The 13,712-nt window shown below is 48.7% G+C and overlaps 1 protein-coding gene across 4 annotated transcripts in view; it reads right to left on the bottom strand.

Moving 5' to 3' along the window:
* ADAP1 (ArfGAP with dual PH domains 1) overlaps positions 1-13,463 on the bottom strand; it is a 62,334-nt gene extending 48,871 nt beyond the window's left edge. For 2 of the 4 annotated variants that reach the window (XM_075104990.1, XM_075104992.1), the window contains exons 1-3: positions 12,958-13,213; positions 2,334-2,464; positions 695-786 (exon numbers count right to left, since the gene is read on the bottom strand). In XM_075104990.1, coding sequence (XP_074961091.1) covers positions 695-786; positions 2,334-2,464; positions 12,958-13,042 — 308 coding nt within the window. In that variant the 5' untranslated portion in view covers positions 13,043-13,213. Of the gene's footprint in view, positions 1-694; positions 787-2,333; positions 2,465-12,957 lie in introns of all 4 variants that reach the window. The other 2 variants (XM_075104991.1, XM_075104994.1) reach the window with 2 other exon arrangements.
* Positions 13,464-13,712: the final 249 nt, after the last annotated feature.

Raw genomic sequence — 13,712 nt, 5'->3', positions numbered from 1 at the left:
AAGTACTGGGTCTGGAAATTACGCCCTCCAGACCCTCTCTGAAGACTGGTTTTAAAGATGCAAAACCCCCTGGGTACACTGCAGGACTGGTCCCTAAAACCCAATTTCAGCTCATTTGCTTGCACCCTGGATGGTACAGCACATTCTGGCTGCTCAGCCCTCTTGGTCTACAAATTCTTCCCCAGCTTACTAGGAAGGTTTACTCTATGCTGTGAGGGAGACAATATGTTTTCACTCATCTTCATAGAGGATATTATTTGTCACTTAGGCAGAAGAAGAAAATCCACCACTTTGGCACTAAACCCCAGTATTTTTGTATTACAAGTTACCTAGCATCTCATATAGCGGATAAGCAAGTTCTGTTTTGATGCAGAAGGACTATCTGAAGAGGCAGAGGAAATCAATAGGTAGAAATTGGCATTTCTGTAGCTTTAGAAGCTTGGAAGAGTCTGCAGAACAGACAAACTATTGATTTCCCTGCATCATCTCAACTGTACTTATTTAATAAGATCCCACACACAGTATAAACTCTACCATATGCACGCAGAAGAACAAAGATTTTCAGAGCCTTTTATAAATGAAACCTCCTTTGTGGCTAAAAAAAATAAATGTATGATGCTGAAACTAAAATATTACAGAGGCTGCAGCTGCACAAACAAATAAATGGTGTTTACCAGCAAAGGTATTTACTTACTGACAGTCAAGAAACGTTGGCTTGTAATAAAATGGTGGCATTTTAGATTCATATTTTGCTTTTGCTACATTGTTTCCATTTGAAGCCATAAACTGTGAAAAGAAGAACACAGAAAGAATTAAAAAATATTAACGGTATTTTCCCTTGTCCTCCTTTGTCTCTAGAGAGTAATAAAATTATTGGGATGGAGCCTGTGTTCACTTACTGAGGTTTCCATGGGACTGTGCACAGAAGGGATGCTGTAAAGCCTGTGCCTGCAAACCAGGGCTCAGAAATTAATATTGTTATTGCCAGGGCTCCCCCTGAGCCTAATACAACGCTGGGGACCGGTCTGTGTCCCAGTCACATGCGCACGATCCCCACTGGTCCAAACAGGAGCGGAAAAGGCAGCACACGGTGGTATTTCCCACTCACAGGCATGGGATGAGATGGCTGCCAGGGAATCCAGCACAGAAATCAGGCGACCAGAGGGCAAAACCCAACACTAACTTTGAGTCTCTGTGCGTTACGGCTCCAGCAAGGTAACAGTCTCTGACAATACGCCCTTTGCTTTGGATCACATCACTTGTTCCAAAAGGATAAATTTATTTTTGCAAAGCCATGCCAGCAACCTCAGAAAGGAACTTGAAGTCTTAAAAACAAACAAATAAATAAATACATTCTATCTGCCCTGACAGCCCTCCTTTCCTTCTGACCTCTTATAAAAATGGCTAGTTGAGAACATTGCAAACAAAACCACCTATTTCCCTATTGATAAGTTTTATTTAATGAAATCTCTTTCTAAGTGTAAAAAACCCATCCTTTTCCAGGCAGCCATGCTAAATATGTTTTGTCTTGCATCAAACACCAAACACACAAGCAGAACAAGCAGCTAAGATTCCCCCCTCCCCACCCCTCCCAAGATTTTCTTTTCATTATTTTCATGTTTTTGAGCTTCTTGAGTTTACATATTCATTCTATTCTCAAAAAAAACCAGGAAGGGAAAACCCATGCAACTCAAAGACTTATTTTCCTCCTAAAACACATGACTCTACAAGCTGTGGCTTTCAGAAAAAAACTCAAATCTACAATATACAAGATAAAAATCAATGACTGGTAGCTTTCTTCATGCCTTTAAAGACACCAATAGTCAAAGCATATAGGTTTCCTGGGTAGGCTTGCCTTTAGCAACCTCACCTAAACACAGGCAGGCATCTTGCATAAATACAGAATTTATGCTGTGAAGGTTCAATTCTTCAAGATGTGAGTTTGAGAGTCTTCCATGCTAAGAGGAACAAAGGCAGAAAGAGCCGAGCTGGGCAGGGGTGGTAGACTAGAGGTCTAGCCTATTGTCTAGTCTCGGCTAGAGGTAACATGTGAAACAGAAGGCAATTCATTTAAGTTTAGTAATTTCTATACACTCTATTTAATTGATATTTTTATAGGTGGGGGGAACCCTCACAACTCCTTCATGAAATGGCTATGCCATTTTTCCATCAGCATCATGGACCTCATACCCACATTCAGGAATTATCTAGACATGCTTTCTGAAATCATGTTTGTTGTGGCATCTTTAAAAGGACACCGTTTTACAGCTTTGCTGGTAAAATGCAGCAATCCAAACCCACTGGTACTTCAAGTCCACAGTCCTGGCACATACCTCCACTTGAGCATCATCCCAGTCATCCAGACGGACTGACTTCACTTTGCTGACTTGGGGAATATTGCGATGGATTCCTGAACAATTCAAGCAGATGAAGATCCCTAGGCTGTGGGATGCCCAGTCCGGGTCTGAAAGCAAGAAGGAAAGACAGAATTGCACTTGACTGGTCTGTCGGATCCAGCACAGAAGGAAGGATAGATGGAGCAGGACAGGGCATGGCAGGGGAGTTCAGGAGTCTCCAGGTCAGGGTTCCCTGATTTTAAAGGCATCATATAAATACACAAGCAAAATACAGATCTGTGTTTGTTTATATTGATAGCTATACCAATTACACTAACAGTTAACAGATTTGCAATCTCAGGTGCAACAGCTATTCACAAAAACCCAATATACAGACAACTGCATATGCCCGAGACCTCCAAAACTCACTCCATGCTCACACAAAGAGAAAAGGTGAATGTCCATCTTACATCAGCAAATCCCACCCAACGAGAGCTGCACGGAACAAAAACTGCACAGTTTAAACAAACAGCTCAGGAAAACAGCTATGCTGCTCCCCTGCCTTGCCTTTTGTTTTCTGGGGTTGTGGGCTGGGGTTTTTTTGTTTGTTTGTTTGTTTTCTACTTTTTTTTTTTTGGCCCAAGTGGGAGTGACCCACAGGGAGACTTTCCTCCCACAGCTACAGCTGCCCAGCAGCACTGCCCTCCGTGCCAGGAGCCTTCCAGCCCTTGCCTTAATGGAAAAATGCTGCCAGTGGCTCTGTACTTTCTCTGAGCAAAGCCACGCGCTGTTTACAGCCCTGAGCTGACGTCTCACACAAAGCACTTTCAACAGAGTCCTTTGCCTCCAAATTCGTCCTTGGGAGAGGCATTGCCCGAAGCGCAGGGAGACAGAGAGGAACCAGAGGAGGGCAGGGGCCTGGGGCAGGACACATCCACCAGCGTCCCTGGCACAGCCTCGCTAATAAAGCTGATACAGGGATCTTTGTTTGAACTCCGACTAGCAAATGTCAGCGCTTGCTATTCCAGCTGCGCCCCAGCAGGAAGAGCTTCCTTGCAAGTCACCAAGTCAGCCACTAAATCCTCCACCTCCTGTCGACGGAGGTTCCCCTCACCCCATCCTCCCCCAAATCTGCACAGGTAGGAGCCCCCCGGCCAACCCATCAAGATATAAGGGCAGGTCTTCCTTCTTGCAAACTGTTGTAATTTATTTATTTCCCCGCAGTAATTACACTAAACACTCGCTCCTCACAGCGCAGCAATTATTTATAAAAAGCAAGGGAACATGCTTTCTCCTCCTTATACATATTTAATGGTCTGGCTATGTCAGCGCAGCCAGAGCAGGCTGGCGTGGGGCAACACAGCTCCCCTGCACTGGGTATCGAGGCCTGCTACCAGCCCCTGCCCGTGGGGATGGCCACCAACCTGCCCCAGCACACCCTAGAGAAGATTAATTTAGTTCCCCAGGGGTGGTTGTGTTCAGATATAAACCCATGAGCAAAATGAGCTGCCTCATCAGACATGGTTGGGTGCCCGCCCAGGAGAGGGGAGCAAATCCCAAGCTGTTGCAAGTCCTATCAGCCACAGCTCCCTTGGCACAGGGCTGGGACCAGCAGCCACAAATAAAGGTGTATTTTTTCCGTTTCACATGATCTCCCATCCTCATGCGAGACCCTGACGACTACAGCTCAGGCCTGGCAAATATAAAACCAGGCGAGTCAGTCAAAGCGCACCACAGCAGCAACCAAGTGCTGCTCACATCCAGGGAGGGCACAGGGTGCTCTGCCCCGCTGGCCCCGACCACTGCACCCTCACCACAGTGCTCTCACGATGACCAGAGGACTTGGCTTAACATCACACCTGAGGTCAGGCACCCCCACTTATTCCAACCACAAAGACTGCTGCCAGCTGTTGGGTTATAGGTTGGCAAAAGAATCAAGTGTTTTGCATGGTCATGCGTGTTTCTGTGCTTTAATTCCTCATGCTGTCCTTTCCATCTCCAAACACGCGGCTGTAATCAAGGTCTGGGACCTGCCAAACTTCCTACCACAAAAACAGTCCAAGGTGCAGCACTGCTGCCCCGTGGTAGCCCAGGACCATGGGACCAAACAATGCTAGTCAGGCAAGGTGAAAGCATCAGGGTCTCATGTTGAAAAACTCTTCTCTGACTTCCACACAGAGGATCAGGCACGAGGAAGGGTAAGAGGGTCCCAAGGACAGGACAGCCACAGAGCAGCAGCAGCGAGGAAGAGGAAGCCATGGCAGCGAAGTTTGGAGTCAGGAGCTAACGTGGCCACCGGCTCCCCTGTGCCCAGCACAGCCATTCCGCAAAAACTGTGCTTCAAGCCTTCGCAGTGTAATGAGATCTGATCAAAGCAGTGCCCCGCTCTGGGGAATGAGTGTCAAAATATGCATTGGCCTCCACAGGTTTTATCAGGAGCCCCAACACTTGTTTTATGTCAACAGATTTATCTTAGGCACCCAAGTGGATTTCTTCCTATTGTCTGCAACTTCCTAGACTCAGGTTTGAAAATCCTTTGAAGAAGTAACCTCTCCACTGCCTACATTGCTGTGTGCAACAGGACCAGATGTCACATCTTCCTCCAGCCAGGGATGAGGACACGTTTGGGTGGAGGAACATCATTCAGGAAGATCCTCAGGCTCAGATGGAGGACACTCCAGCTCCAGTAGACAGAGCCAACTCATACCCAAGTCATCTCTTCTCAGCGTGGGTAAACAGCACCTCAAGCAACAGGTTTCAATCACGACTGGGGCTTTAAAATATTCTCCTGACTCCAACAGAATTTTATTTAGACCAAACTCTTAAATATGCATCCCCTCTGCTCTACACAATGTCAAGCCACATCTAATTAAGAAAGTGAAAGTTGGGCTATATGCAGGAACATACATGCATTGTTTCCAGAAGATGATAGTACTTCAGGGGAGCAGACGGAGACGACAGGGTCAGTGGTGACCCAACCCTTTGAAGGGATGACCTCAGTCTGTTCAATAAAACCACACCTGCTAGCCATACCCTCCTGATCACCCTCCTTTCAGTGTTTCCTCTCTTGCCTAGACCCAAGGTCCATGCCCATCCAACACCAACAGCATCTCACACAGCAAACTTTGAGGAGCACTGTGACAGGGCTGCGTGCTTCACTCGACTCACCAAACCCAACACCAGCAGTTCGCATTGCTGCCATATATTAATAGCAACTTCCCCTTCACTGCTCTTCTGGTTTTAAAAATACTTGTCTCCTAAGTCCAAAATTGTGCAGCAAGGGGGGACGTAAGGGTTGTAGATGCTTGGCTGGTTGCATGCTGCCTTCCTGTGAGAGCCGCAACCCAGAACTACACAAATTTGGGAACTGTTTTAGTGCCAAAGGGAACACCAGGGAGGAGGAGAGTTCAAAGGCCTCATGAACTGATTTAGCCCCATCCAAAAAATTGCTAAATCCCCCAGAACCAACTGATCTACCAGAGGAAGCCTGTCTGAAATGTCATTGTTACAATAATTTATTAGAGATTTCTCATGGCTCTTGCTCTCCTGCCTGAAGACATCTGACTGAGAAAGCAAGCCAGCCTGGGGCTTTCCTGGACTTTAGTTAAAAGCCAAAAGGAATTTCTAGGCATCATCTGAACAAGCCAGAGGGTTACGGACCCATGCGAGCCCCCAGGCTGGTGCACCCCTGTGAGCTGCTGTGCCACCACTCTGCCCATGGACAAGAAGGAAGAGTGTGAAAGATTCCCCGAATCCAACTTCCAGAGGGCTCTGCCAATACCGCTTCCCCTTCTCACCCCCTCCACGCACTTTTGACACCGTTTTTGAAGAAACCTAGCTATGAGACCTCTACACCCACACATCTTCTGCAGGAACTGGTGACAGATCCCCAGGCAGATGGCTGCCAGCCAGGGCAAGCACCCACTTCTGCAGGGATCCTTTGTAAGGCTTGGGGCTGTCGGCAGCTGTGGAGCTCCCTGAACACATCACAGTCCCCCTCTCTGTTTCTGCTCTCCAGCATGAACAACATGAAAAATTCTCAGCTCAGGAACGTGGCAGATATCACCAGCAACCTCCGACCTCGGCATAATCACAAACTCCAACCCTTCAAATGACTGCACCACTGCTTCGAGATAAGACAACAATTTATCAAGCACGTGAATAAATTCACATAAGCATCTTCATAAAGGTCGAGTTTTGGTGTAGCACTGTTAGTTCAGTGAACCAGTGTCCCCAGGCTGTATGGCTGGCGAGCTGAGGTCTCCATAGCTAGGTGAAGTCCACCTTGCTGCTAGACACTTCAACAGTTGGAGCACGTTCTCTGCATTAGACGTCTGGGGAGTGCAGTAATTTATCTGAGTAGGGCCCAAGAAAGTGCACTGAAATGGCAATATATCATAATCTGGGCCTTTTTTGGGCACTGCCCAAAAAAGATGATTTTTTTTCTAAGCCTCCAGAGTTTCAAGAAAACAGCAGTGAAACCTAATGAAAACTCTCCAGCAAGCATAAGTTCCACACAAATTACTTTATTCCATTATGTCAAGCCAAAAGAAATTGAGACTAACAAGGGGCAAGAGGAATATTAAACCAAATACACTGTTGTAAGTGCAAAAAGTCTCTTAACCCTTCAGCATTATTGCTCCAGAGCAACCAATGCCAGCTCTGGAAGACCTTCACTGCCCAACGTGGCAGAGATTTCTAGTCACTTAAAAACAGATCATAATAACTTGATACAACTTCATTTTAAAAATTAAACAAACAAAGCTAAACTAAACTCAGGAGAAGGGCATTGGGGTGGTATTTTCTCATCTCGTTAGCTGAGTGGGAAAGCACAGCCAGAGATTAGAGAAGCATCCAAAGCAAAACTAAAACACTCGGGCAACACAGCTAAATTCAGAAGTTAACTTCCCCACCCAGCCCCTTTTGCCACCACAAGCCCCAGGAAAACCCAGCGCAAAAAATAATGATCTCCGCCGTTTGAACCCAACATTACTAAGCATAAGAGCAGCCCAAGGAGGGAAAAAGTAAAGGCTGGACCCAGAAAATTAATAAAGAATCAAAAGACATAGGACAATTTATACAAACCAAAAGGAGAGTAAAGAAGATCGGAGGTGCGATGGCAGTGGATTTTAAAAAAACAATAATCAATATTTCCTGTATCCAGACTATAAACATAGGTTTCCAGTTCGCAAAGCCCTAAATGCCGTCAGCCCAAGTAAAGTCACATGAAGTACAGCTGCAGCAGGCTCAAAGTAGTTACAAGACAAGAGCAAGAACTCCCAAACTTACCCGGATGCCTCCGCTCCACCTTTTGCCTTAAGCCACACTTAGCACAATACATAGCACAGTATATTGCTGACCAAGACAAATGCGTGCAAGAACATGGCCAATGCACAGCAATACCCCATTAACGCATCCTCCAGCACACAAACCTGACCTTTAATTAGCTGCCTGGCTCCATCCCCACTGCACCAGCTGGGTGGGAGCCAATGTTTAGTTGGGATGGAGATTCAACAGATTTTTCTGATCTCTTTCCCCTTTTTGAGGTGATAAAGACTAATGAGACAGGAGGGGAGGTCCTACTGAGGGAGGCAAAACCTTTTTTAACCTGCACTAGAAAGGTAACTCATGCCCTGGCATACAAGACACAATCACGGGGATTTTAGTGCAATCAAAACAAGGAAAAAGCCTTTTCTGCTTGCCACTCAGCTGCTGACGACTTCCTAAATACCCCAGCCTAGAGAACCTGGTGTGTAGCACGAGGTTCTGTTGCTATTTACTTTGGGGAAAGATTAGGAGGTTAATAAACCAACCCTGCTCATGCATTTTAAAAATAACAATAAAATACATTAAAACTGAAGCCAAACAGCCTCCCACCACCACTCCTCCCTAAGTAGGAAAATTTTTCAGTGAAGGCACTAAACTTGCCAAGGCCTTTTGATGCAGCTGGCAGGTCTCAGCAGCCCCCTCTGCTTGCTGTCTGCAGCCCACGGCTGTGCTGCAACCCAGGCATCAGGAGTGGACAGAAAACACTGTCATATTAAAACTCCTTTGTTTCAAAAAGTCCTTTTCCCTGCAGAAAATGGCATCGAGCTAAACACAACTGCTATGGGATTTTTTTTTTCCCTTCTTACCCCTCCACTCTGCTTAGACACAGAGAGAAGGGCTGGCAAATTCCTGGGGGGGGTGGGGTGGGGGGGGGAACAAACCACAAACCAATATTTAAGTGAGAGGACAATGGAGGTGCGGGAACAAGTTTCCACTTTTAGAATGAAAATGAAAAGCCTGTTTCACGCCATTAGAGTGGCGAAGCTCTGGAACAGCTTTCCAGTAGGAGGTAGTGGGGGCAAGAGAGAGAACTAGCTGCGAGGCAGAGCCCCATCGCTCCACGGAGGGGATGGGGAGATGTCGCTGTGGATGACAGCATGAGGCAGGACCCGATGACTCAGTCCGTTGTCTTCCCAGTCTGTGTTTTTAGGACCAGCAGTTGTATAGGGGAAGGAGAGGGTAGAGATCAAATCCTTTCAGTGCCCTCCTTAATCCTGAGCAAATCAAGCAATCCCCAGCACTCATGCGTTTCTCTCTAATCAGCACCCTCGCTTCATGAAATCAAGGGAATGGAAAAGCTTCACCTGCTTTAGAAATAAGAAGATGCTGGGCCTGCAGGAAAGGTGTTTACAACAACCTCAGCCACACACCACCCACCTTCAGGCTTTTATATATCCTGTTACACCAAAATACCCAATCTGCTCGGCTTTGCAGCACAAAGCTCCGATACCAGACTCCCCTCCACCATGTGCCTTCTCCTCTTCCTCCATCCCACATCACCTCTATGCCTCGGGCACAAAGGTCGATGTTATCCAGGGTCCATGTCCCAGTAATCCAGCCCAAATAAGAAAAAGGAAAATGATAAAGACAAGCCATGTAAACTGCTGCCAAGGAGCTTAAAGTGCAGGATCACTTCGATGGGATTTCCACTTCTGTCTTCAGAGCCTCGTTGTCCTCCTACAATGTAAAATGATTCTTGCTCTGTAGAAACACAAGCCTAAGTCATAGAAAAATGGAGTAAAGAGAGAAATACTCCAGGTCTTGTTATGCCCTGAGATAACCATCCATCTCATGATGGGAGAAAGATTGCCTGAGACAAAGAATCAGTTGGGGGGGAAGGCTGAACTGCCACATCAGTCTTGAAGGAAAAAAGATTATTATTCTAATACATTGAGAGCCATTACACACGAGCTGTTCAGCGAGATTCCTCAGTTTGCACTTAAGACTGCATTTACCATGTTGTCTTTGCTGTGAAAACATATCTTTAAACACACTGCAAGCCAACATCTAGGACCTCGAACCCAACACAGAAGCGTGTAATGACAGGGCACCCGACACCCCAGATAGCGACTTTATTACAGCGTCTCCTGCCCCACAGTGCCGTCTCAAAGATGTAGCGAATGCAACCTCATCATTCATTACAGATGGATGACATTTTTGTAACTGAAACATTTTTTACTCAAAAGAACCTTTCATTGAAAATTAAGTTTTGTAAAGTTGCAATTAATAAAAAAACTAGAAGCCTTAAAAAAAACCCAAACCAAAACCCTACCAATGAAAAATGCAACCTTTCAGGTTTTTTTTCCCCCACTCTTATTTTTCAGTTTCTACTTTAGCATTCTTTCTGCATTCCCAGCTGGCATGGCCAGGGACACCATAAACCTGCTCTCCCTATCTGAGACATGCCCTCAAAATCTGGGAGGATTTTTTGGAAGCTCACTTTTGCGTGAGAGATTTTTCTGCCAGACATACACATCAGTCCTGGGAAGACAGAGATCTGACCTTCCTGATTATCACATTCAATGCCTCACCCACCAAGCTGCAAGTGAACAAACCAGGGGAACACACATCTTGAATATAGCAGACTTGCTTGTAGGACATGGCCACTTAAATAACCCTCAGGTACAATTAAGTGGCAAATTCTGGCCCAAACCCAGGCAATCAGCAGGTTTTGCCTAGATTTCCCCAAGGAGATGCGATGACCCTGCAGGGGACGAAGTCACTTACACAGCCTAGGAGGAAAAGCACTGCCTGCCCTGGTGCTCCCTGTCTACCCTGGGATTTGATTTTTTGCACGGTCACGGCTTAGCCACAATGATGCCAAGCTGCGAGCTCTTTTGCATCAGGAACCTAGGCTTTTATTACATGAGCATATAATACCTGGGACAAGCTGTTACTCCAGGGCTATGGCTACCGAGCCTGACCCAAATGTCAAAACAGTAACAAAAGAAAACCACCTTTTCTTACAGCAGGGAAGGAAAAAAAAACCCAGAACATTCACTAACTGGCTGATTTCTGTAACAAATATTTCCAAGAGCAAAAGAAAACCCATCTGGCTTCCAAATACACAAATTGAAGTGACTAACAGGGAATTTTCCCCTGTTACATTTCTGACCCATCCTATTCTTTATCACCAGTATCCCCAAGATAAATGGCTACTTATCATGGATCCTGAATTAACTGGGGATTTCAGGGAAAGGAGCACACCCACCTGAGAGGCAGTAATAATAAATCAGGGATTATGACCTTTTGTTACCCCCAGCTGTACCAGATCAGCAGTGTGACAATACACACATGTGGGAAAACAGAAGTCGCCCTGCTTTCCTCATTCCCACCCTCCCTCCTCTTTCACTTGCATTTTATTTTCTCTGCTTTGATACTTTTCCTGTATCTAGCTCTCCACCCAGTTCCAGCTATCACCTTTATCCTTCCCACTTCTCAAAGAACATACTTGCACCCCATCCTGGAGGCTCTCTGGGCACCTATCCCGTGTTATCTCATACCTAGAAAGAGTTGGCCTGCCACACCTGCCCAGGATGAATAACAGAATTCAGCCTGAATATTTTATATATTATCTACAGATACAAGTGATATATCTTAAGTAGCCCAGGGCATCTCAAGTTTATCATCGCTCCCAGGTGGATGAGCACATTACAGCACCACAAGTAGCTCGCTTGCTGGAGAAACTGAAGCAAGGTGATCACTAAAGAAATTGGGTTGATGAACAGAGATCCGGTCCCAGGGAAGTAATGCCGTGGCAGTTCAAAAGAGGCTGAATGATATTAATATAGCACATCTTGTATTACAAAAGACACTGGCCCAAATTCTCCTCTATGAGTTTCAGATTCACTAAGATATCTTTGTATGCAAACATCACCAAAGGCAAAATATGGTTTTGTTGTTTTACAAGCCCATTTGGAGCCTTTACCGACAACCCTCTTTCCCTGACATGAGCTATTTTACTGACCTACAGCTTCATCGCTATCCTGCTGATGCTGAGAAACTCCTGTTTTGCAGAGGGGCTTTATATTACCCACAGGGCAAGGTGGTACCCCATTGATCTGAATGGCCCAGGCTTATAAAGTCTTCTCTGGGAAGGAATAATTTAGACAGACACCTATCAGGTGAGCCAAAGCTGTGCTTGTCAAGATACCTAAAAGGTGGGCAGGTACAGTCACACAGCAACAACAGCCAGCAGATGGGTGGGAGCAGGCAGGGCAGTGCAGTGCTGCAAAGCAGTTCACACTATGCAGAAAGTTCTTTGTCCTTTCCAGCCAGGTGCTGGGGGACACAAAGCATCTGAAAGTGAACTGCAGTGTCCCAAGACGTAGACTGTGGACATAAAGGCATTGGTAATAGTACAAGCTGGATGGTGGTACCCAATAGATCTTGAAATCCTAAATAAATCAATAGCTGGAAAATAAGGTTCAGTTGAAGTGTTGGGTTTTCTTTAACCTACAGAATGACAAGGGCTGAAAAGGACATCCTTCCTCTACACCTCTTCAGAGCCATCCTGCCCAAGCTAATACAAATTTAGGTGTTTATGGTGATTTTTTAAAAAAAGTTACTTGCTATGCAATTTTCTAAGATTCCTCACAAAGGCAGGTCCCACCACACCATACAGACCCTGCTCAGCAAGAGCAAAGGCTTTCCCACGCTTGCACGCCGACCCCAACAATTCACCACCCAAAGGGCGAGGAAGACGCCCCCAGCTGAGATTTCCTTCCCCCCGCGCACCAAGAGGACTACGGGCATTTCAGCCCCGTCCCCTGCCCGGCGTCAAGCAGCGCGCAGGGCAGGCACCCATCGATGGCACGCTGGGCAAAGGTTGGCGGGCAGGATGCCCGCGGCAATGCCTCCGGTTCCCCCGTCTGTTCGCCCACTGACAGGGCAGGAGCGGCGACAAACGCCATCCCGTGGGCGGGGGGCCACGGCGGACAAGCCGCCTCCCGCGGCACCGGGCACCCCCCGGGCAGAGCCCCCCGCCGCCCGCCCGCCCGCTGCCGGGTTAGCGACGCCCGGGCTGCACTGCAGACCGCGGGGACCCGCCGGGATGACATCAGCGCTGCCACGGCCGGGCGGGGGGTACCGCGACAGCGCATCCCCATCCCTCCGCCCTGCCCCAGAGCATCCCCGCTGCATCCCCCTCCCAGGGGTAGGGGGGGGGGTCGGGCACCCACACCTTGGCGAGCAGCCCCCCGAGTTGGGGCAGAGCCTCCCGAGCCGAGCCGTGCAGTGCCGTGCGGACAGGTGCGGCCGCCGCCCGCACCACCCCCCCCCCCCCCGCCCTTACCCGGGGCGGCGCAGTCGGCGCACGCCGCGTTGCCCGGCCGCTGGAGCAGCTCCAGCAGCGCCTTCCTGCTCCTCTCCTTCGCCATGGGGGCGGCGGGCGAGCGGTGCGGGGCTCCGGTGGGCTCCGCCGCGGCTAAGCCAGCTTCATGGCGCGGGGCGGGGGGCGCTGGCGAGGCGGGCGGCGCGCCCGGGCTGCTCCATGCGGCCCCGCTCGCCCCGCGCAAGGTGAACGCCTCCGGCGGGCCGCGCCGCCGCGGGAGGGAGGCAGGCAGGGAGGAGGGGACGCGCCGGGGCGGTTTCTGCCCTGGACACCTCCTCGCCCCGCCGCCGCTGCTGCCGGAGCCGCCCGCCCGGGCACGGAGCCGGTTCCGCCTTCCGCCGGGCCCGGGGGGCTGGAGGCTGCTGCGCCGCTCGCCCGCGACCCCCAGCGGCTGCTCGTCTCCGGGGCGTCCCGTCCCCGCGGGGGGTCCCCGATCATCGGGGCATCCCAGCCCATCCCCCCGCGGGGATCCCCAGCCTCCCCGGTGTCCCCACCCCCAGGGCGCTCCCAGCCCCCAGCGGTCCCTTCCCAGGTTTAATTAGTAATTAGTCAGCGTGACCTCCGAACCAGGGGAGATTATGGAGCAGTTCATCTTGAGTGCGCACACCAGGCACATGCAGGACAAGCAGGGGATCAGGCCCAGCCAGCATGGGTCCATGAAAGGCAGGTCCTGCCTGACCAACCTGATCTCCTCCTATGACCAGGTGACCTTCCTA

The sequence above is a fragment of the Phalacrocorax aristotelis genome, chromosome 10 (genome assembly GCF_949628215.1).
Source record: "Phalacrocorax aristotelis chromosome 10, bGulAri2.1, whole genome shotgun sequence".
NCBI classification, from domain to species: domain Eukaryota; kingdom Metazoa; phylum Chordata; class Aves; order Suliformes; family Phalacrocoracidae; genus Phalacrocorax; species Phalacrocorax aristotelis.
Note: the sequence above shows the minus strand (reverse complement) of the source record. Positions and strands in the feature narration are given on the sequence as shown.